This window comes from Littorina saxatilis, linkage group LG12 (genome assembly GCF_037325665.1).
Source record: "Littorina saxatilis isolate snail1 linkage group LG12, US_GU_Lsax_2.0, whole genome shotgun sequence".
NCBI classification, from domain to species: domain Eukaryota; kingdom Metazoa; phylum Mollusca; class Gastropoda; order Littorinimorpha; family Littorinidae; genus Littorina; species Littorina saxatilis.
Genome location: NC_090256.1, coordinates 30,719,455 through 30,744,451, shown reverse-complemented (window position 1 = coordinate 30,744,451; position 24,997 = coordinate 30,719,455). Strand labels below are relative to the sequence as shown.

General features: G+C 39.4%; 2 protein-coding genes across 2 annotated transcripts in view; both read right to left on the bottom strand.

The window, feature by feature from the left end:
• Positions 1-16,084, bottom strand: part of LOC138981739 (nucleolysin TIAR-like) — a gene marked incomplete in the record, with an annotated part of 159,070 nt that extends 142,986 nt beyond the window's left edge. The window contains 3 exon segments of the mRNA XM_070354813.1: positions 15,698-15,794; positions 15,918-15,949; positions 16,029-16,084. Coding sequence (XP_070210914.1) covers positions 15,698-15,794; positions 15,918-15,943 — 123 coding nt within the window.
• A 3,158-nt stretch (positions 16,085-19,242) lies between these two features.
• LOC138981726 (poly [ADP-ribose] polymerase tankyrase-1-like) overlaps positions 19,243-24,997 on the bottom strand; it is a 33,209-nt gene continuing 27,454 nt past the window's right edge. Inside the window, exons 27-28 of the mRNA XM_070354790.1 lie at positions 24,282-24,438; positions 19,243-23,942 (exon numbers count right to left, since the gene is read on the bottom strand). Of these exons, the coding sequence (XP_070210891.1) occupies positions 23,853-23,942; positions 24,282-24,438 (247 nt within the window). The 3' untranslated portion in view covers positions 19,243-23,852. The remainder of the gene's footprint in view (positions 23,943-24,281; positions 24,439-24,997) is intronic.

Here is a 24,997-nt window from a genome sequence, read left to right as displayed (position 1 = left end):
AAATGCCATTCACCCAAACTGGAAACGTCGCTGCCGTCTGCTCGCTTTGTTCGGATTAGCTCAGTATTGGCGTTAACCGGTAATTAACGGTATTTTACTGATTGAAATGAGAAAATACCGGGACAAAAATGGCTGCCGGTATGACCTACCGGTTGATGTTTGCACTACCGGTTTTTTTCACTCGTAAAACAACAAAACAGTACTCAGAGTTGGACTCTTACTGGCTCCCATGACCAGCCTACCGTTTTTGTTTGCATCGTAAAAATCCGCGTACCGTTTGAAAATATACTAGCGCCATCACTGTTAGCTGTTCTCTTTTCCTCCCCTTGTTGCATCCTAGTTCTTCAGTTGTTTCTAGTTTTCCGTTGATGTTGTGTTTTGGTCTTCTTCATAAGTAGTCTTGTTCAAAATTAAAAAAACTCAAACTTCTTTTTGCTCTATACGAATGAACTAATAAAAAGCTGTTTAACAGCTGTGTTTGTCAAAACGAGTGTGGCGCCTGCGCAAAACTAATGCGCATAAGAAACGGCGTCTGCTATCAAAACCTGAGATCAACGCATCGACTCAAAAACTGTCATTTTGTAAGTTTGGAACAACAAATAAAGGTCAGAACAGCTATATAATCGCTATTGTATTTTCAGCGTAGCAATAGGGTCCGATATTTAGACTCGAACAAGTAAAATGCGACTCGTCGGCATTATATTTGTCTCGTCTAAATATCGGACCCTATTGCTACGCTGAAAACACAATTGCTGTTACTATACTGCTTTCTAAAACTACATTTCAAAAACTTCAATGCAAGCTTTAAAACAGCTTTGTCTCATTGACAAAGGAATTACTGAAATGGAAGCACGTAAAACACACACAATAAAACCTCTGAAACAGTTATTCATTTCGACAGTAAATCACCCCCTCGTGAAATATTAAAACTGCAACCAACCCGCTTTGTTTTCCCAACAATTCCCTTATGTTGACAATTCTGCCATCCATCCATCCACCATACAAAAAATAGGGAAACAAACGATGGAAAAGCTCTGTAACTATCTCAATTGACAATATCTAAAACTAAAAGCTGTTTTTTCCTCCCTCTTTTTTGTCTTAGATGTACAGTGGTACCTGCCATGAAAGAACAACGATAAGCAAAAAGAGTCCCTGCGTCACCACTGGTCACCTTTTATGACAGAAATATTTTGGTTAAGGTAAAAACCACAAAGAGACAGACGGAATCCTTTTTGTGAGATGCCACCTCATCAGAAGGGCACAATGGCAAGGACCACTGTGTATTTTTTGCTTTTCTATTTGTTTCTGAAGTAGCAAGATTACAGAGACACAGCTGTGTAAATTGTAATCAAGTTTTTTGTTTTGTTTTTTCTTTTGTATTTTTACACTGAACATAATCCTTAATGGAAGGTAGCTGATCGCCTGTGACAATGTGAATGAAGTGTGCGTCTTCAGCTGCAACAGATGGCGCAGTACCACTGAATTCCCTGTGAACATTATTACAATTGACACCTGTGTACATGTCACATGTAAAACTACACACTATATCGCTCATGTCATGTTACCATAACTGGATCTGTCATTGTCAAGTAAACTGTGAGATAAATAAACTGAAAAAAGGCATCCAGCTCTTGTCCTAAGTGAAAAATGAAAAATGTCTGTGAGTCATTTTTCACACCGAACATGCTGTTTAAACCATTTTCATTGCTTTCTCTTGTAATCTACTCCTCCCTTTAAGAGTGATAACTAAACAAAATAAATATCATGTACCTAGAGTGTAAACGTTGGTTTTGTTTTAGACCCTAGGCTATAGTGGATATTACCCATTTGACTGGTTCCATCAAATGAACTTCAACTAAAAAAAAAGTCTCTTCTCAGTAACTTGAATCTTCAGTGTCCCATCAAACAAACATTAAAAACTACTGCAGAGAAAATAGGAGCTCAAACACAACACGCCCGGAGCCAATGTGTTCAACTTTACTTGTCCTTTTTATTCAACAAAGTGAGACTTAATAGTTAGACTGATATTTGATACGCATCACCACCTGTCCTCAGTGGTGACTGGGTTACTTCAAAGTTCAAGAGGCAAGAAAAAATACTGACTGACTCATCTATTCAATTTCAAACGGCTCTCGCGTCAGAGTCTAAACATTGGCTCACTCTGCATCGCTACTTTCAGTTCAACTCTCCTGTTACCGGTCAAAGGGAAACAACCACTTCAAATGTCAAGCCTCCGGGGAAGCCGGTACAGAGAACAACTTCTATCTGACTTCATGCATCGTGTCTGTTGCCTGCGGATGTCAAACACAGGTCACAATAGTCAGTTTTTCAGTGGCAGGAAAAAGAGTGAATACCAAACTTCCAGATTCTTTCTTTCTTTATTAATTTTGGTGTTTGACCTCGTTTTCAACCGTTCAAGGTTATATCGCGACGGAGGGAAGGGGGGTGATGGGATAGAGCCACTTGTCAATTGTTTCTTGTTCACAAAAGCACTAACCAAAATTTGCTCCAGGGGCTTGCAACGTAGTACAATATATTACCTTACTGAGAGAATGCAAGTTTCCAGTACAAAGGACTTAACATTTCTTACATACTGCTTGACTAAAATCTTTACAAAAATTGACTATATTCTATACAAGAAACACTTAACAAGGGTAAAAGGAGAAACATAATCTGTTAGTCGCCTCTTACGACATGCTGGGGAGCGAGCATCGGGTAAATTCTTTCTCTTCCCAACCAATATGGGACTCCCCCTAACCCGCGGGGGTTTAAAAAAAAAAAAAAAATACTGGTACTAACTGTGCCTACATCAAAGCCTCAAGTGCAAACAGTTGAAGCCCCTATATATATTTATCTTTAAAACGTCCACAACAAAACAATACAAGAGCAGTGATTTCCCAATGTCTCTAATCTAAACACACACAAAAAGTCATTGTCACTCATGACATTATGAACTTATTTAGTAATCAGTCCACTTATCCTTACAAAAGTATCACAATGACCACATCCACAAACAGACGCATACACACACACATACACACTGAATGAGACAGGGAGAAACACACACAAACAAACCTCACCATTTCAGAGAAAAGTGCAGACAAATTTCAGAACACAAACTTTTCCCTTCAAGCCAAATGAAGATAACACAGCAACAGCAACTAACACCCAAAACTCAGTATCACTATCAGTGTCAGGGCTATTTCCAGCAGTGAAACAGAAAGCAGGTCTGGAGGTATTCCGGCAAAGTGAGCAATGAGTATTGCTACAACAAAAGGAAACCCACCACACAGAACTCACTGTTACCTGACTGTTGTTGACCTTTGACACAAGCCTTAATTGGCCATGATTCAGAGGAAGGCAATGGACTGGGGTAATCTACCAAGGCCAGCATTTGGGGGGTGGGGGTGTTTGGGGAATGAATGCCCCTTAATGATCTCCTCTTTATTGCTTCACCTGCTGACCACAACCTACACAATCAAGACAATTTGCAGTTGAAGATAATCTAACTCTTGGAGAAGGTGAAAGGTAAAAAACTGGATTGCATAAAATATCACTGGCAATATGATCAGCCAACAGATTAAAAACTGAAACTTTCTACTTCAAAGACTCACAATGACACCAAGTTCAAACACACACATACAACTTAGAGGAATTTATAAATATAACATAGTTCCTGATGCAAAAAATCATGCGCACACACACACAAACTGAGACAACGGTTATAAACCAACAGCAATCTTAGGTTTGGGAGGTTTAAAACATACAAGTTTTGAAAGTATGAAAGCTCCCCTATATACTTTCTCTGCGCCAACAATGAAATGATTATACTTTTTGTCACACTCCCTATGATTTGCCCTATAGCCTTAGAATGCATGTAATCTGCACAATATTTTCAGGGTAATGGACTAATTCTCTTGGGTATTATTCCCCGTCTTCTTGGGCGCTATTTTGGACAAGTGTTCTGGAGAATTGGACCTTTAAAAGTTCAGGGGACATTCACTGTGCTGTGATATAGACACACATACAGTAATTAGCTGGAAAGAGGTCCATAACTATGCTAATTAATTCAATGCAACTTATTTGACAAACGGTTGTCATACCACACTCTCCTGTGTCAAGTGCACCTACCTCCTCAGTGTCTGTGCTTGGCCCAAGTAAAAGCCTCTTGGTCTCAAAGCAGTGAAAGGAAAGCAAGCTGTCCAGAACACATTTCCAACATGACAACATATAATAGCCGCTTCTGCTGTTCGTTTTCCAGCATACTGAGGCAACTCCAACTGACCCAAGTCTTGCGTCTGTTTTTCGTTTCAATTTGAGACAGATTTTGATGAAATGCATTATGATTATGCAAAGAAAGAAAATTAATTCTGACAAAGACCAACATTAGCTAAAGACATTTTCGGATTTTTAAGCTACAGTATGACCAGACACAATTGATGTAGAAAACTATGCGGCGAGTGTCATTCTGGACAATGGTTTTTTTCGGAATTCCCCTTTTGCCAAACTTTTTCAAAAAGGAAAAATAACTTCTTCTTCTTCTGCGTTTGTGGGCTGAAACTCCCATGTACACTCGTGTTTTTTGCACGAGTGGAATTTTACGTGTATGACTGTTTTTTACCCTGCCATTTAGGCAGCCATACGCCGTTTTCGGAGGAAGCATGCTGGGTATTTTCGTGTTTCTATAACCCACCGAACTCTGACATGGATTACAGGATCTCTTTCGTGCGCACTTGGTCTTGTGCTTGCGTGTACACACGGGGGTGTTCGGACACCGAGGAGAGTCTGCACACAAAGTTGACCCTGAGAAATAAATCTCTCACCGAACGTGGGGACGAACTCACGCTGACAGCGGCCAACTGGATACAAATCCAGCGCGCTACCGACTGAGCTACCCGCCCAGGAAAATAACAATGTCAAGGACTGATGAAAGCCTTCAAGAATCGCAGATACTTTTATGACCTTTTCAACCAAATTGCCAAAGAAAATAAATCCTCGTAACACCCCTATTGAGAGTCTTGAAGTGCATGCAATTGCAAGTACTGTAGATCCATGTGGTGTTGGTCGGCAAAAATAGATCCCTGCGCCTTGAGTCCGAGTCTGGAGATACGCGCGCGATATAAGACTTCATATAACATAACATAACATATCTTCAAATGTTAAGTGAGCCAAAATAAGAAAACTGCAAGCAAACAATGTGTTTTTGTTTTGTTTTCCATGTCAACAGGAACTGCTTGGTCTTATTGATGCAGACTGAGAGAACAAGAAGAGCAAACGCTCGATCGAGTCACTTTCGCAGTTCTGAATATTATATGAGGCATCAGATGGACAGGAAGAAATTGCTATTCACAACACAATGAGTCACGTTCACATAAAATTTGAGCCCGGTCACTTTTATAGTTTCCGAGAAAAGCCCAACGTTAAGTTGTGTGTTGCCGAACAGAAAAGGCTAGTTATCTCCCTTGTTTTTCTGATAACGTTCGTAAAAGGCTACAGATGTAAATACTTTGATGTAAAGAATAATCCTACAAAGTTTCAATCACATCCGATGAACTTTGTCAAAGATATAAAATGTGTAATTTTTCCTTTGACGCTGACCTGTGACCTTGAAAAAGGTCAAAGGTCAACGAAACCATCGTTAAAGTGTAGAGGTCATTGGAGGTCACGACTAAACAAAATATGAGCCCGATCGCTTTGATAGTTTCCGAGAAAAGTTTGTCAAAGATATAAAATGTCTAATTTTTCCTTTGACGCTGACCTGTGACCTTGAAAAAGGTCAAAGGTCAACGAAACCATCGTTAAAGTGTAGAGGTCATTGGAGGTCACGACTAAACAAAATATGAGCCCGATCGCTTTGATAGTTTCCGAGAAAAGTCCAACGTTAAGGTGGTGTCTACGGACGGCCGGCCGGCCGGACGGCCGGCCGGCCGGACAGACTAACACTGACCGATTACATAGAGTCACTTTTTCTCAAGTGACTCAAAAACAAAAGTAACCTACCAATGCCAGCTACAGAACCCATATGCAGATCCAGGAACGCCCGATATACACCATGCTACATGTGCCTACTTTCACATTACTTACAATGCAATATGACGCATACCTCTTTCTGTTTCTACTCGCTCCCTGTGTCTGTGAGTGTGACTGTGAGGTTTGAGCTTCAACAGTTTTCTACAAACTCCCTGTGATCTTTTTGCTACAAAGACCTGGGAGTGGGAACCCCTGTTTTGCTTTTGGAGCATTCTCAAACCATCTTTTCAACAAAATCTGTACTTAACAAAACATTTGAACATCTGTATGATTCAATCATGCTTCCGTTGCACCGTTAATTAAGTTTTCTGATACATATAAAACAAACGCTTCTTTTAATGTTTAATGACAAAAGCTGTCATTGATCAAATGCTGAGTTATATAGTTATTTGTAATCATTTAAATAAACAGTGCCCCTGTAAATATACAGGAATGACTATCTAAATGTGTAACTTTGTGTGTGAAACTCTGTTGTGTGTGTGTGTACTTTCAGACAAATATGGACATAGCCAGAAAGAATGTTAATATCAATTTTAATATCTATTATTTTCAGAACTGCCCATTGCTGTCAGAACACCAAGAATATTGAAACTAAGGAGGTAAACTTTCCTACTCTCGTTATTGAAGCAATGAACATCTGTTTGATCATAGCTGAATAGCGGGAACATTGATAATTCTGCGCGATGTTAGAGTCCGGAAACGCACCTTTGTCTGTGAAAAGTCACATCAGAGCCTGTGCCGAAGGGCAAGTTCCCTTTCAAAATCAGGTCCAAAAACATAGCTTGAGCAAAAACTGCGGCCAGCTCATCAGCAGTTTTTTCGGATGGTACACAGATTTTGATGCTTCTCGTGCCGGCTATGCTTTTCTTGGTCATTTGGTTTAAACAATGTTTATTCATATTTTACATGTTCAGGAAATGTACATCGACATAAGGTGAAAACAACAAGCCAACGGCTTATAGTGGTGTCTTCAAACAAATTTACAAGAAGAACACGGCAGACAGTCAAGCCCTTACACAGTAAGCAAAAACAATCCGTAAATTTTACACAAAATATTATCCAAATTTAGAAGAGAAAAGATAAAACGAAAAAGAAGGTGAGAAAAACACACACCCCCAAAAAAGTAAACACACATACACATCTAACCAGAAGAATGCGTAAAGGATAAGTAATCGGTGATTGAGCAAATCAAGAACAATTATTTGGGGACAAGTATTCAGAGAGAGAAAACCTACGTTTGTCTGATTATTTTCTTGGTCATTTCAGGTTGGTATATTCCACCGCAGTGTCTGACAGGATTTACAGTGCCAGGATCTAAGAGAAGTTGCATGCATGCTTCAGTTTCCTCTCAAACCTCAAATGTGTCAGTCTCACAGTTGAAAACTGGGTCATTGACCTGAGGTCAAATAAGGTTAGTGTCTGTAAACAAGGGCAGGCAGCTGGTCTCAGCTGAAAACATTGGACATTGTCATTGACCCGAGGTCACAAGGCAAACCAGCTATTAGAGTGCCCTGGCTTTCATCTCCCCACCCAGGGATGTTGCTACAAATTCATACTTATAGGACAAATGTCCTAGCTCTTCAGCATCAATAGGACATTTGACCGCTTTCAGAAATTTCAATAGGACGTCAGAATTTATTCATTTTCAAGAATGACGCTCGCCTTGTTCCCCACTGTTTTTAACCCTCATGTAGCACAGGGTGCGGTTGAATAGCCAAACATGTTCAGCTTTTTTTTAACTTTGCCAGGCTTTATTTTCATTTTTCGGTGGCATAACTAAGTGCGCTTCGTCAAAATGTATCGAACTGAAAGCAAAAGCAGACGCAAGACTTAGTCAGTTGGAGTTGTCTTCCATACTCCTAACTTTAATGTGCTGCAGACGGGTGTCACCCAAACGCAAGATCCGCACTGCACCTGTACGCGAGAGTGCTTGGTTGCTTTTTGGAAATGTGTATCTTGAAAGGAACACTATCGAATATCGCGCTGTCCGAAGGAATTGAGTTATTATCGGACAATGCCAGCACTCAGTTGAAAACGATAGGACATCTGACCGCCATGCGGCTATGTGAATCGGACATTTGAGCCTCTTAATCGGTCTATGTCTGACGCCTAACGACACCCAAATGAACATATCATTACTCTGTATCAGGGGTGTACCTTAACTTTTTTTGCTACCGGCCAGGGGGTCCGGTAAGTCAAAAATTGAACCGGCCCCCCAAAATCCCATCTGGCCCCCAACCGGCCGGGATTTCTTACAACCGCCCCAGCGGCTCGTCGCGTGCTAACCACATACACAAAAGACGTACATTCATACTTATAATGCATACATGTGGATTTGCACTACTAATAACTACCACAAACACACACAAAACTTGATGACTAAAGTGCTATGTTTTAATATAATGATAATTAACCTTGTTTTTATAAAGAATTTAAAATAAAAGCCGCCACAAAGAAACAAGAAATCAAAACCACATTCACACCCTGTCACACAATCACACACTAAACCTCACTAAAAGTTACCCCCTTTATGTACCCCCTACCACACAATTTACAAAGTAATTTACTATGGAACTCTACTTACCACATAAACACACACTACAAAAGAGTAAATCAGCATTTTTTTTTAATTTAAATTATGTTTTTTGTTGTGTAAAACCAAGTATAAAAAGCTGACTACAAAAAAAATTCTAAGTTGCTTTCTTGTTTTGTTTCTTTTTCTTTATGTCTGTGTTATTAATATTACTGTTAGATCAAGCAGAAGTATAAAAGTTGCATACCAGCCAAATTTACCACAGCTTAAGTCATAAATAATCAAAAGCATTATATTTCATTTCTATTTCCTAATGAAAACAAACAGATGTTCAGATTTCCTGATCCTAGAATTGTTCACAGGTGATCTTTATGCTTTTGATTCAGCAGAGTTGCATCCCTTGTCCTATTGTTGAAGGTCTGTCTTTTCTTCTTTATCACATATAGTGGATCGGGTTGGTTTTTTTTACTTCCTTAGTTGAAGGGAAATAATTGACAGCAGTAGTACTGTCACTACTTGTACTAAGTTGGTCAGCAAAGCTGGTGTTAACGTATTTTGGAAAATGGTCTCAATGAGTATCCCTGCAGTCAATGACATAATTATACATTTCCCAGAAACTGGATCAGTGGTACATATCAGGCACATCAAAGGAAAAATACAGAGGGCTAGGGGGAATATGTTTGCTCTGGATGGGCGGTCAGATCAAAGGCAGATGCATTGTAAAAGCTGGTTGGCCTTGAGACCTGGGTCAATGACCGGTACTTGCAACCTGAACACAGCTGCCTGTCGAGACACTGACCTTCTTACTCGGGGTCAATGACCGAGTTTGTATCTGAGAGGAAACTGTTTTACAACATGTGAAAGTCTCTGAAGGATTGGTGAGCGCAGGATAACATATAAGAGAGGGGGTGAAGTGAATAGCGCAAAGAGGGGGGGACGAAGGGGGGTTTAACTATTTTGACTGCTGATGCAATCGCCAGCGTTCGTGGCACTGGAGGGGTGATGACACGGTCAAGTGAGGCGGAGGGGGGTAGCTGTCTAGCCAATGTGTCTGGCCTTGATCCTGAGTCCTTCTGAAAGTGCAGGGGAAGGGGGGGGGGGGGGGGATGAGTGGGCAGTAGAGAAGTGACAGATTTTGAGATTGCCCGCAGAGATATTTGTTCGCCGGCCGTTCCGATTGACTACGTTGCCTAACAACTTTGTGCTTCAGCGAAATTTGAACTCGCCAGGCGGGCGATTTTAGAGGAATTTCGAACCCGCCCGACGCGATTTGAAGTCGCCGGGGGCGAGCGGGCGAGCGCCAAAACTCACCCCTGCTGTATTTCATTTGGCTTGTGCGTAATAATACAAGGGAAGTGTCAATTGTGTGGATTTTCTCATTTTAACCATCAAAGCGAAAGTGAGGGTTGTGCCTTTTACAAAATGCGAACCAAGTAAAGGGGGCCTAACGTCATCACCAGTAGCTAGCCTATCAGGGACATGAATGTGATGATATTTTAAAACAATAAACCGCCTTGTGGTCCCGGGAAAACGGTTATCACAAATTCCAACTACCCTGACAAATAGTCAATGTAACAGACTGAAAACCAGTCAACAAACGGCCAGTTCTAAAATCAGTTATGGCAATGTATCATTCTGATTCTAAACTTAAAGGGACCTCACTTCTTCTTCGTTCATGGGCTTAGACTCCCACATTCACTCATGTTTTTAGCATGAGTGGATTTTTACGCCATTCAGACAGCATACGCCGATTTCGGGGGAGGCATGCTGGATATTTTTGTGTTTCTATAACCCACCGAACTCTGACATGGATTACAGGATCTTTTCCGTGCGCACTTGGTCTTGTGCTTGAGTGTACACACGAAGGGGTTTAAGTCACTAGCAGGTGTGCACATAAGTTGACCTGGGAGATCGGAAAAATCTCCACTCTTAACCCACCAGGCGGCAGCGACCGGGATTCGAAATCACGACCTCCCGATTAGGAGGCCGACGTCTTACTACCACGCCACTGCGCCCGTCAAAGGGATCTTACTAAGCTAAAGCTCTGTTAGTTTCAAATCACCCCCAGGGGTACACAATATTTGGGTTTGGAATGATGATACCACTCGCCAGAAATATGCCACAACTAGTAATTGAATCATTTAAGTTTATCCAGACCTGCGATCACCCGTTTTACACTTCGAGTATTCTTAAACAAACTTGGTTATTTTCAGAAAAATGAGCGTACTCCACACTGCTTTTGAACATCCATGAATCAAACGTGCTTCACATGCGTCAATCGCATTTGTTAATTTAAGTTTACCAATACATTTAAATCAAATGCTTCTTTCAATGTTAACTGAATAAAAACTATTGTGCAAAAATACTGGATCGGTTTCGGGATGTGGTTGTTAAGAAAAGAAGTCGTGGAATTTTTCTCGTCGTTTTTTTTTCCAACTGACCGTACTGATTGTATTCTAGACAAGCATTTGTACAAAATATGGCAAAATCATATGGGATCCCACTCCCAGGTCTGTTTATCAATGCGTTCTACAAACATGGCAATTCTCAGTGCACCACTTATTTAACAGTGCATTGTCAGGACAGCTTCTCTGCCCCTGACAAAATACACAATACTATTTGATTCAAACGTGTTTGTCCTTCACTGGCTTCAGGTTTTTTTTGTGGGGAGAATCTGAGATGTTCAACTTCAACTAAAACAAGTCGCGTAAGGCGAAAATACAATATTTAGTCAAGTAGCTGTCGAACTCACAGAATGAAACTGAACGCAGCAAGACCGTATACTCGTAGCATCGTCACTCCACCGCCCGTGGCAAAGGCAGTGCCCGTGGAATTGACAAGAAGAGCGGGGTATTCGTTGCGCTGAGAAGGATAGCACGCTTTTCTGTACCTCTCTTCGTTTTAACTTTCTGAGCGTGATTTTAATCCAAACATATCATATCTATATATTTTTGGAATCAGGAACCGACAAGGAATAAGATGAAAGTGTTTTTAAATTGATTTAAAAAAAAAAAATTTGATAATAATTTTTATATATTTAATTTTCAGAGCTTGTTTTTAATCCGAATATAACATATTTATATGTTTTTGGAATCAGCAAATGATGGAGAATAAGATAAACGTAAATTTGGATCGTTTTATACATTTTTATTTTTTTTTACAATTTTCAGATTTTTAATGACCAAAGTCATTAATTAATTTTTAAGCCACCACGCTGAAATGCAATACCGAACCCCGGGCTTTGTCGAAGATTACTTGACCAAAATTTCAACCAATTTGGTTGAAAAATGAGGGCGTGACAGTGCCGCCTCAACTTTCACGAAAAGCCGGATATGACGTCATCAAAGACATTTGATGTTGTGACAAAAGGTCGTGGCAAAAAGAGTAGAAAAATCAAAAATCAAAAAATTATTTTTGACACAAGTGCATTTTTATGCTGAATGTTTCATATTTTCATTACATAAAATAAAATAGGAAAAGATAGTTTGGTCAGCAGGTTCTGTAGAATAAGCATATTTTGTTAACAATCTGACAGATGTTGGTCGTGATGCTGGACATACCATTTGATTGATTTACCTCCATAAATGAAACTTCTGCAATCCAAATACCTTTTATAAATCAAAAGAAAGTACAACACCAGTGAATTACACGCAAACAATTCCAAAACCAACTTACATTATTTATTTTTTTATACATGATGTTATGTCCAACATCACGACCGACATAAACATCACGTTTCCGTTTGATGTGTTTACAAAATAAATGACAAAAGAACACTTCTGTCAGTTAAAATCAAGGATATGTAATTCCTTTTACATAAAAACACACACAAAAGAGCTCACAAACTTCAAATTACCATGATCATGGCACTTTTTGAGTCGGTTGTGATGATTAGGCGATGGACAAACTTGATGCTTGTCATTTCATTTTCAACAAAAGAGAATACAAAAAACAATTTTGGGGGGCTATTACCTAACTACTACAGATCTAGTATTTGCAAAAAAACATAAAGGGGACTGGAAGAGCCTTTGTTACGATGACTGTGCTTAATCTTATGGTCGGTTGTGATGACATAGCGGTGGACAAACAAAATTAAACATAACACTTAAAGTTAAAACTAAAAGACAGACAACTCTTTTTCTGTCTTATTTTGCATTCTCTCTCTCTCTCTCTCCATATATAATACTAATAATATGCAAAACAAAACCCATAGAGGACTGGAAGAGCCTTTGGTTTATGGCTTAGCATGTTATCGTAGCGAACGTTCGCAAGCTCTTTCCTCTGTGCAACTCACGACAGGCCTGGAAAAAGTCATAATTAATTTGTAGCTTAAGTTAAATAAACTGAAAATGGGAAAATGCTGTAGAGTGGGAAAGCATCTTAAATGCACCTTCATCAGCGATGATCAGGACTCTGCAGTAATCTGGACTACAACATAAATTGTTTAGGCTACGTTAATTCAATATAAGTTATAAGCCCATAACTATAGCTTATGTAACTCTGTAAGCAAGCACAGACATACACACACACACACACACACACACACACACACAGAGCCTGCACTGACAGTGACACCCAACATTTTTTTTTTTACTTAAAAGTTAAACTGAGTTTTTAGGCCATGACCTACTGGTAGGCCTACTACAACTAGTGTCGTCTGATAATCAATTGACAACTGACCTACTTCTTTACTACTACTTTAAAAGAAGGGAAAACAGCTTACAACAACAACAAAAATTCCAAAAAATATACCAAAGAAATGTAAGGTAAGTTGGTTATGACAGTGAACATAGCAAGTTTGTCTCCTGGAAAAATCATCACAACCAACATAGCAAAGACAGTAAACTATGTGTGGATTGGAAATATTCATGCAGAAATTCATTCAGTTGCTTGTCGTCAATAATTAGCTGCTGTACAAAACATCGAACGAACATTTTCAAATTGTTTGCTTTCTCGAAACAGCCGTGAATTACATTTCGTATGTCGGTCATGTTCGGTTGTGACTTTGGACATACAAAATAATTTGTCCTCTCTCAGCTTTTTACCTATCGCACTCATTCGATGAGCGCGAACAACAAACAGAGAGCAGTGTGTCGTATTTTGATGCGCTCCGATTCGTTTGAATAACATGCAAATTCGAAATGAGTTCAATGAAAAATTATTTCTAACAGATTGTTTGTCGGTTGTGATGTAGATGTCGGTTGTGACGTCAACTTGTAATTCAGAAAATACGGACAAACGAAGCTCTTTTACCTTCCCTTCTTCGACGCGCCATTTCCAAGAAAAACAAGCCTCGGTTTGAAATCAGTTGGGAGCGATGCTATAAAAACGTACGATCGGAAGTCAACGGAGAGTGTCAGTTGTTGAAAAATTCGTGATTGCTCGGTTGTGACGTCCGGACAAATGATTTGATGCTTAGCAAATTATTCGGAATATCTCTGTCATGTTTGTAAATTTCAAATGCCCAGCGATCTCAACTAATACATTAATTCTTTTTGTGTTCTGGAAACTGCAAAAGTTCGGACCGGAGCATAGATGATACATACACACGATGTCAAAACATCGTTGTCACTTCGGACAAACATCGTCACAACCAACAACCTGAAGTTAATTTCTCCGTTTCTAATTAAATATTTTTATATAGAAGCAGGTTTGTTTACACACATATTGATTTATTATTCTTATTTCCAGATTTACAATGCAGTTTGGTTTTGTGCATTAAAAAGAGTGTTCTGGGTTGATAACAAAAGTATGAGTTCATACTTATTGGTTTCGGCGGGAAATTTTTCTGCAGTTTTTCACTTTCATCGTAGATTTAATTCACAAAGCTGTTGTTAAAACACACAATTTTATCGTAGGTATCTCTTCATCCTATTTTCAATCCAACAAACAAACACAGACACATACATGTTTTTGATAATGTTGTTTAATTGCTTACAAACACACATGGGGTCTGGAGCACGACCTTTTGTCACAACATCATTTATCAAAAAACTGAAAAAAACGTTCGGGGATTTCATACCCAGGAACTCTCATGTCAAATTTCATAAAGATCGGTCCAGTAGTTTGGTCTGAATCGCTCTACACACACACACACACACACACACACACGCACGCACACACGCCCGCGCATACACGACCCTCGTTTCGATTCCCCCTCGATGTTAAAATATTTAGTCAAAACTTGACTAAATATAAAAATGTGTAATTGGTCTCTCTGACACAGTCTTGTACCCAGACTCAGAGGACGGACAATAGAACAGTTAGACCTGGATCAAAAATGTGTATAACTATAGGTCCAGATGTCCTGACAACAACATTGTTCCTCAAAAGGCCTCACAACGTCACATGTTAAAACGATCAGGTGGTCGAAGACAAGGGGTCCGAAATATGTGAGATCAAAATAGTATGCACCAGCGGCCAAAGAACAGCGCTGTCACACTAGTTAGCATTCGACATCTATTCAGGCGAGTGTCATGGTCACTACACCTACTAACTCAACAGGGCATTATAATTTAATTAGCAAGAAGATGACCATGACTACTGCAGCTGGAAATCAACCCTATTACATACAGGGATCAGCTATTTTTGATAATCCACTCTCTATCATCTATGAGAAACACAAAAAGCCAAGAGTTCCCCATTCAACTTTTACTGTTTTTCTCACAACTTTCGGACTGTTGGGTTTACAGTGTTACACAGCATAAATGGGAACTGTGAGTGTAGTAACATCTCTGGCGTACATGTTACTATGTACCCAGGCAAAGCATGAGGTCATTCAAATGAATGACTATGAGAATTCAATTTAAAGGAGTTGGGAGGTAGTAGGTGTCCGGAAAGGTTCTGCTAGTCCTCATGAAATACTGCAACCGGATGTTGTAGGAGACATGTTTCGCAAACCGGAAGTTGACAGAAAGTAAGTTTTAAACTTGCTTTCGCGTGAATAAAACCAACAAAAGCTTCAAAAACCCACTTATAAACAAAGAAACTATATGTCCTAATGAGTAAGCTTGCTGTCAACATCTTACAACGGCAGAATTAGTATCGAATATTTCCGAGTGTCAGTGTCGCTTGTCTTGGGGAGTGCTTTGTGTACAACCACAGAACAGTACAAAAAATCTTCTCTTCACTTACCTCATGGATAATCTTGCAGCTCTTGCACGGCCCAATTTGTCCGAACAGAGCCATTAGCAGTGCCTCCGATACAGTAGCATCCAGGTTCCCAACATACCTGCGTAAAACATGTCAATATGTGAGCTTCACCGATTGCGAAAGTTTGAGCAGTTTACGCGGTCGGTTTGGTGTGTTTACGATAAGATTACACAGAAAGTACAATGAGAATAGGCATACTCACAGTGTGCGTGGCTGGCCCTCCTCCATGGTGCCCTAAAAAATACGTAAGAGTATTAGTTTCAGATAAAGATTCGATACAAAATACTGAAACTTTGAATGGAGTAGATCTCACCTGATAGTAAGATAATGGCGACTATACACACGCGAGACTGGAAATCGCGCATGCGTATTGTTGCATTATGGGTAAAAGCGCGAATAGCCATGCTTTCCGGTCAGAGAAATAGCAGACGACACAAACTCGCCAACTGTCTGATAGTTATACCCATACTAAAAGGACCACATGCATTGTTTTTGCTCCTCGTTCTGTTATTACTTAGAAGCACCTTTCCAGTTTCTTTTCATGTGCGCTTATTCCTACTTTCTTCCATGTCTGACGTTAGGTTACAACTGAGCTTCAATAAAAGCACGCCACTGACTGGGGAGTAATCATTATCGCGAATTCGGTGTTCACACAAGTTTCCAAGGTACACAATGGTACCGCTGATGCTTCTGGTCAAGCTTTATAAGCGTAAAAATTAAGTCGAAACATCAGAAACTGGCGATGTATCCAATAGTTTTTCCACCTAGGTCTTCCGCTGACCATCAATGTTCCTTCTTCTGTTTAGATAAAGCCATCGCATTTGAACCTATACATTGTTTCAACCCAGGTCCAGCTGACCTATTGTCATTTGAGTGAAGGAACAACACTGCAGTGAAAATTGAAGAAAACATTTTAATCTCGGTATTTTTCTACAACGTATAGTATTGAATTAACAATATCATACCGCCGGCTGACCTCACAGTGCCATAGACTTCTGAACAGGTGCCCGACACAAGAAAATAAGAGCACCCTTTGTGGGTTAGGTCGCGGTGGTCACACTGACTGAGAGGGTGCTGTCTGTGGTGCGAAAAGGCTGCGTACAACAGATGAATACCAAACACATCAACAATAAATGTCTTTTTATCGTTCTAACATCATTTGTATCGTTGATTTGGTATTTATCTGTTGCATTTTGTACCAATCTGTTCTATTCTCTATTGGCAAAGACTTTCAGTTTATGGAAGGCTGCCCTGAGTTATATATAATTTGTATTCGCATTCTAATTATCTAATGCTGTGGGACTTTCAACTCAAATTCATTGAAGGCTTCCAGCCTGTTTTGATTCTAATATTTTCTAACTTAAAAATGTGTTTTACTGCTTGAGCTAGGATGTGTTACGTATACCGGGAATGGATTAAAGGGCTACCTGTTTTAATTGTAATGCTTGCTCGATTTCAGTTTAATGGTGCATATCACCTTTTCCGTTAATTAACTCGACTGACCCAAGCATCACTCGATCCGTGACGTACGATCACACACATCACATCGAGTCAACAAGTTGTTAAAATGTCACCTAAACATCTTCTTCACAGGCACCTGACACGAAGTGGGCGGGGCTTGATGATGTGCTCTAACCCACAGACATAGAAAGAGCTCTTTCTATGTCTGTGGCTCTAACCATATGACATCCAACCAGCAATGGGATTGAGGACATTGCGTCCTTTTTTGTGTGGATCAGTTTGTGTGAAGTGCATATTTTACCCGACGGCATATCGTTCAAGTTTTCTGTTTATTGTCTGTGTGTTGTATCACTTTTGTGCATTCTGAACATATCTGCACTTCATCTGAGTTATTGTTCATTATTTTTGTGAACTAACTTTTTTCCTTTTCAGAACTGATGTCAGTCACCCACTTGCAGTCAGCCTTTCAAAACTATGTCGTAATTTGATCAAGTAAGTCGAAGTGAACTTTTAAAAAAACAAAAAACGTCGGCTATCATTTGTTATTTCTGAGTCTTGTGTACTTCAGCAGAGTGTGTGGGAGAGAGAGAGACAGACAGAGGGAGAGAGAGACAGAGAGATTGTACTGGAACTGGAAACTTCATTAGAGAAGGATTAAAGTGTAAGGTCCATATGGTCCTTCCTAACAGCTAGACTTTGCTACAACACAAACATAAAACGAAAAAAGTGAGAATGATAGAAATAAACAATCTGCGTGAACATTTAAACAATCAGAAAACAAAAAAATACAAGCAAAAAGACAAAGAAAAATCAACAGGCAAACACTATGAAGCAAAAAATAACAATACAAATACTCGACAAAAACAAAAATAAATAAAGTAACACAAACCATAGATACAGATTACAAATAATCCCTAAGAGAGAGAGCAAGAGCGTGCATATAATTTACTAGATGAATACCCGCTGCGCCGGGAAGAAGTCGAGCCGAATACCCGGCTGTGCCGGGGACCCGGCTATGCCGGGTGTACGCCGGCTTTGCCGGCGCACCGCACGGAGGAAGGGAGATAAACGCGGCTGAAAACACTGGAGAAGATAAGGAAGAGTTACTGGGAATGGATCCAGAGAAAAACCAAAATCGGTTCAGCGCTGCGCGCTGAGAGCACGTGTTGAAAATTCTCATCGACCAGGTTATGTCCGGGGTCTACCTGAATATGCCCACCAAATTTGAAGCAGATCCATCGAGAACTTTGGCCGTGCATCGCGAACAGACACACAGACACAAGTCGTATATATATATATATAGATGTCATTGTCACTGTGACGTGTGTGTGTGTGTGTGACTGTGTCTTGGTTTGTCTTTGTGTCTGTACACGTGTAGGTGTGGGTATCACTTCGTGCAACTCTTAGGTCAATCTGAGGAAGTTTCTTGGCTGGTCCCTTCACAGCCCGAGTTCTTCCCGTAAAACCACGGAAAACTCACCATCTCAGACCTGGGCACGCTTTTTACAAAGGATAAGTCCATTCCTTCACTTCAAAATAAATGCATACCAAAAATCAACAGCCTGGCTGCTTCCTGTGAAGTGGGATTTAGAAAAGAATGAACTGATTGCTTAAAAAGCCACTACAAAAGTCATCAGTTCAGAAGTAACTGGCACTAACCAGTAACAGCTCTCTTACCAAAGACTATAACCCTTTTTGCTTCTTCTTGTGAATGTATTGGTCAAACGATTTGCTACAGGACTGAGCAAACTCGCTTGCAACTTGTTGAACATGACCATGCCGAAGCTGGATGCAGCGGTGCGGAATCCAGTGTCAAAGATTGTGTGAACTGATGTGCTAAAGGATGTGACAGTGTTCTGTTTGTTTCAATGTGGATAACAAAAAATACCTGTCAGCAAAAACCCTGAAAATGAGTGTGTGCTTCTCAACACATACATACACTTGGGCACACATTCTTACAACTCTCTCTTTCTCATACAGATTATATTTTATTTCTGTGTGCCTGTCTGCACAGGCACACACACATACACAGATGACACACACAAATAAGCATACCCACACATGGGTACAATTTCATGCTTTATTTGTTTTTTCCACTGGCAGACAAACAGATGTCACAATCAATGCTTGTCATTACAGATTTGTGAGACATGGAACAAGGGACTTGTCTGTGAATCTAGCAAAATATAGTCAGTGACCACTGAATGTGCACATTTTCACAGTATATTTGACACACCATCAAATATCTTCCACAGCTCTTACCATAAAGAGGGAGGCATTGAAGGAAAGAAGAGCATCTTTATTCAAGAAAGATGTATCTTTCATCTTTTTTACATTTTGAAAAATCACTGTGAAACAGTCACACACAGGTTATCATAAAGGCATGTGTCTTTTGAATTCAATCTATACAAGAACAGATTAAAACTGTAAGACATTACAGTCCCTTGTAAATTTGCATTTCAAAGATGTGCAATAATTTGCTTGTAAAAAATGTCTTCTTTTTTCCTACTTGCAATTGTAATGATAAAAATGAACATGTGCAGAAAACATAAAAAGATATTGGGTTATATTCAAACCCTTGCACAAATGGTAGATGACTTCATTTTATCAGTTTTATTTGTTCACTTTCAACTTAAAAATGAATTAAAAAAATAACACAGTAAGTATACACCCTACCCAACTTGCAGTAACAAAGCATTTGTTGAAAACTATCAACCTGCTTCCTAGTTAACATTCAACCCATACAGACATTCCCACAGCCCCTTGAAACTTAGAAATCGTCAAATAAAAAGAAATCCCAAAGAGATTGACTGCTAACAAGAAGGGCAAATTTATAAAATATTTAAACCAAATAAGTCACTGGTCCTGAAAATTGTTGAGGATGCAAACAAGCCGAGCTTGTGACTGAAAGCCTTGTACTGCATTTTAATGAACATTTCATACAATTCCAATTCTTGTTGTTTGATTCATGATTACATTAGAAGACGGTTTTCATGAACTGTTAATATATCATTTGCATAGCTGCAATGTAAAAAAACTCTTTCATTACAGAAAGCAGTATTTCCTGGTATTTCCACTGCAAACAACTCTTTTTTTGTGGTTATCAGCTCTAAAAGTCACACGAAATATTTTACAATGTGTTGAAACATTTACTTTGTCTTCTATGCATCCCCCATGCATACCATCGGTAGTATATGTAGAGGTTACATGCCGAGTCTCAGTGATTATTAAAAATAATGGTCGAAGTTAGCGGATCATGAAAAATGCGAGCTTCAGCGAGCTTTTTCATGACCGCGAACTGAGACCATTATTTTTAATAATCACTGAGACGAGGTGTGTAACCTCTTTATTCCTCCTTTCTTCAGTTATTCAAAGAAAACAGGAGTTTTTGTGCGAAGGTTTCATCGAATCCGACTCACTCAACCAGTCAACCTGCGCAGGCGATCGATTGATGCGCGGTTGTATAGTTCCGTGCAAATCATTCCATTCTGTTAACACTTCTTGTCAGTTTCCTTGTTTTGGACTAAAATCAAGTACACAGATATGCTGTTATTCTGCTGTGGCGGTAAAGGCAGGTATTGTGTGTTCTGTTTATGTTTTAGTATCGCTTAAGATAATGTTCTTTCGTCAAATGGGACTAGCAGACGAACTTTTGCACCCGTGTTCCAACGTTAATTACTGTATGAAGTTCAGTTTTCTGGGGAAAATAGTGTATGAAACCGCTTTATGTTGTTTAAATTGATGAGATGTGTGCATTTGGTTGCGTGTGATCTGTTTATAAAATGAAATATTGTTGAAAACTGACCGTCGGATTGCAGTCAGTGTTGTCGAAGAAACTGAGTTAAAAGAAGGGGAACTACTCTTGTCGCTAGAGTATGAGTTACTTGCCTTGGGAATTTGCTTGTGATGAACGGTTTGTGCACGGCAGATCTAGATTCAGAAAACAACCGAACTCATGGATTTTATATGGATATTCATGTGTTCAGGCCTGTAGTTGTTAATTTAAATGCGGTATGTTTGTATTGTTTGCTCCAGAGATGTATACTTCGTACGTATAGAGCGTTCGGAACTTTTCAGTCGCAAAAGTAGTACCGAAACAGAACAGCTTCTCAACCCATTGCACTATCGAGGATTCAGGCTGTTGCTGGCTCGTTATTTGTTTGGTTGCTGGGTCATTATCGAAAAATAACTAGCTCTACAAGTTTACAGAGGTAAAGAAGCAGAGGGGGGAATAAACACATGTAAAGTTTAGAACCGTTCATTGTTTGTACATATGTTATATGGCACTTCCCTTTCATCAGAAATGCACCACTAATATATATATTTTCTTAACATACACCCAGTGCGAGTGTGAGTGTGTGTGCTGGGAATGAAGCAAAGGAAAGGACAATAATTCTACTTACATTACCAGCTCAAAGAAAAAAAAACATGTTTTAATCATTTCTGACATAAACAACATCTGTAAATGTTGCAAATAAGAATGAAATTGCCCTCAATCGTTTGGATGCAGAATGGCTGTGCAATGCAGTTTTCTTTCTGTCTGTTTTTCCTATGAGGGAAGAAAAGAAAAACAGAAAGAAAGAAAGCAGAGAAAAATACAAAACACACAAAAAATTATAAAAAAAAACTAATTCCAAGTAGAGGATCCTTGTGCAAAAGATTTCGCATTTTTTGTCAAAAGTTTAACATGATACTTAAATTTTCACTACAATGTACAACAAGAGGCGAAGCCTTCAAGGCTACCGTAAGAAATCGACAAACAGTAACACAAACTCATTCACTCCGTCACACACACAGTAAGTATAGGTGACACGGTGCAAGAGTGGGAGACACTAGATCTAGATCTGTCTGTCTGTAGCCTACTTACGGGGGGACACGACTGCCAGATCGACACTGCGCTTTCGACAGCGCTTCCTCGCGCACACACTGGAAACACGCTGTGCAGATCAACCTGTAGGAAATCTCCTTTGGTATCTTCTTTATCTATTTTTCTGGGGCTACGAAACCGAAAAATGTGAAATCGTCTTCCCCGAATCGGTGAACTGCAGCTGGGTGAGAACTGTATCTATACCACAATCTTTCACGCGATCTGACTACACCTTGACCCCTGACCTGGTCTACATACCACACACAACACAAACCAGTCACCTGTTTTTACCCCCCCAAAACCCCCCACCACCCGTTTTCTTTGGCTACACACTTTAACTACATACGTGCTGACGAAATGTTGATCATTGCTTCAATACTTTGAAGCTGTTGCTTGGATAATAACCAGGTAAAATTAGTATTTCGGTGTTCAGTCAAATGTTAAAGTTTCTATCACACACATACACACATACACATGCACAGACAGACAAAAGTTAGCATCGCATAGGCTACACTTATGTGAGCCAAAAATGTATCACGAAAAATCTCCCAATTAGAGTGTGAAGAAATCAGGTCTGACATGTTTTGGGGGGATGCATGCTTGGTATTTTCATGTTTATATGACCCACATAACTCGGACATTGATTACAGGATATTTTCTGTGCATACTGGTCTTATGCACATACGTTGATCTGGGAGATGGGAAAGATCTCCACCCTTAACCCACCAGGCACAACCAGGACTCCAACACTCAACATTCCACATGGGAGGCTGACATCTTATCCACTAGGCTTCAAAGTTGTCCAATGAGATGAAGACAAAATACCCAATTTCAATCATGATGTACACTAGGTTTATGCATTTATAGATATATTTTTTTCAAAATCAACCAAAAAATCTTTCCTGATTTTACAGACAGTTTTCTATGTCTGTGTGCGTAAACAATTAAAACAATATTTCATAGGTGATAATTCCTTCATTTTGCATTTTCAGTTTTCAGCTGGCAAGTCGATGCACTGCATATAGTTCATTATCTCACAACCATGAAGCAAGTATTTGGAACAGAACTAACAGTACATCCATACTTACAGCATGAACAGAAAAAAACAAAAATCCTTGACACAGATGACAACAAAAAAAGAAAACCGAGTATGGCAATTTTGAGTGTAAGTTTTCAACTTCAGTCAGTTCTATTTTATTATTATTTTGTTTCAATGCTGCTGAATTGAAGAACATTGGGTTAACGTTTACTTCTGGTTTTTACTTTTGTTTAAGATTTTCAAGGCAAACTCAACACAACTGATAAATAGACATTCGGCCCTCACAACCTAAATAAAAGAGAACGTCTGAAGCTACAGTCACAAAACATAGTTTGTGATTGGCTTAAGCATTCAAAGACTTATTCCTTTTTATTTCTCTTTTTTTCCAAACATTGTTTCTTTGGGTTTGCTGAAATCTTTTTAAAAGATCTTAATTTTTAGAGTATTGTCCAGCAATTTCTTAGACAAATAAGGAGCTGGCCATTTCTGAAAAAATATAGACTTTTAAGTAACTTGTAAATTCTGACAAGTGTCTATTGTCTCATTCCAAACATATAGAAGTAGATGCTGTTAGCAGAAGTCTCAAGGAGTGGCTAAAAAATCAAAATCCTTTTTAAAAGAAAGTCTACAGCCCATATAATCCACAAGAAGCAGACTGATCCAATCTTCTGTACATGGCCATGGGAGCTTCCACAGGACACCCCATGGCAAGGTAAGCCGCACACATTTGAAGTTTGTCAAATAAATTAAGCTAATATTAACACAGTCCATCAAATTTTTCTTGTAAGTTCTAAAGACTTTTTGCCTTCCGGCGGATCCAGTTTCACGATCTTGAAGGTAATGAGGAACTCTGGGTAAGCCTGAAACAAGACAGCAAACCAACATTTGTAGATAATTTTACATAACGCTAAAAAGATCTCTCAAAACATTATGTAAATTTCCTTACAATGAAAACAAAAAACACAGGTATCATGCTAAAAAGAAACAAAGGCATAGTTCACAGGAGGTTGACCCTATGGCAGTGTTGGGATGTGGACCAAGAAGAGAAACATTGATGTAATAAACTTATTTAATTCTCTTTTCTCCATCCAAAAGTTAAGCTTACACAACAGTCTTCAGTTGTGCTCACACACTGTCAGCACAAGTTGAGTTATTACCAACAATTGTTATGCACCCACTCTCGTTCAGTGAAAACGTACCTGTTCTCCACGGTAGATGACATACTCTGTGTAGTTGAGGCCGCCCTCGGAGGGTCTGCCAGTGACGGAGTGGTGACCGGGGGGAGCGTGCGCCATCTTCATTGCCGAGAACTGCAGGAATGACTTGCCCAGCGTTACGCGACACATCAACAGTTGTCTGTCAATAAAGAAAATATATCCAAAATGACACTCAGCCGATTGCACAGACATTTAGATCCACACTACTGAAGAAGGGTCAGCACAGAGAAATCCAAGCCATATCACAATCACTGTTCACATTTGCCAGTGTAGCTAGAATAAACAAACGCTCTCACATGCTCTCACAGCAAAATTTGTAGATGCCAAGAGTGAGAGAGAAAAATATGACAACATATGTGCATGGAGGAAATCCTTGCAAAATAACACAACATCTGTACAACTTGATTCACCACCATGTAAGAATACCCTTCCAACTTCACTTAACAGGGGAGATAATTTCAAAAAGCAATTGAACACTAATGGACACATTTTCTCCACCAAAAGTTGAAGGAAAACTGGCATAGTTCAAAAAAACTAAATCTACTTCTCATTAAAACTGTCTATTGGGTTTGTTCAGTTAGAATTCTAAACTGCAAGGAACAAGGGTAAATAGAAGGATTTTCTCCAGCAAAAATGGTAGTACAAACTGCAAAATTCAAGACATTGAACAACAATTTCTGGCTAACACTGTCCACAAG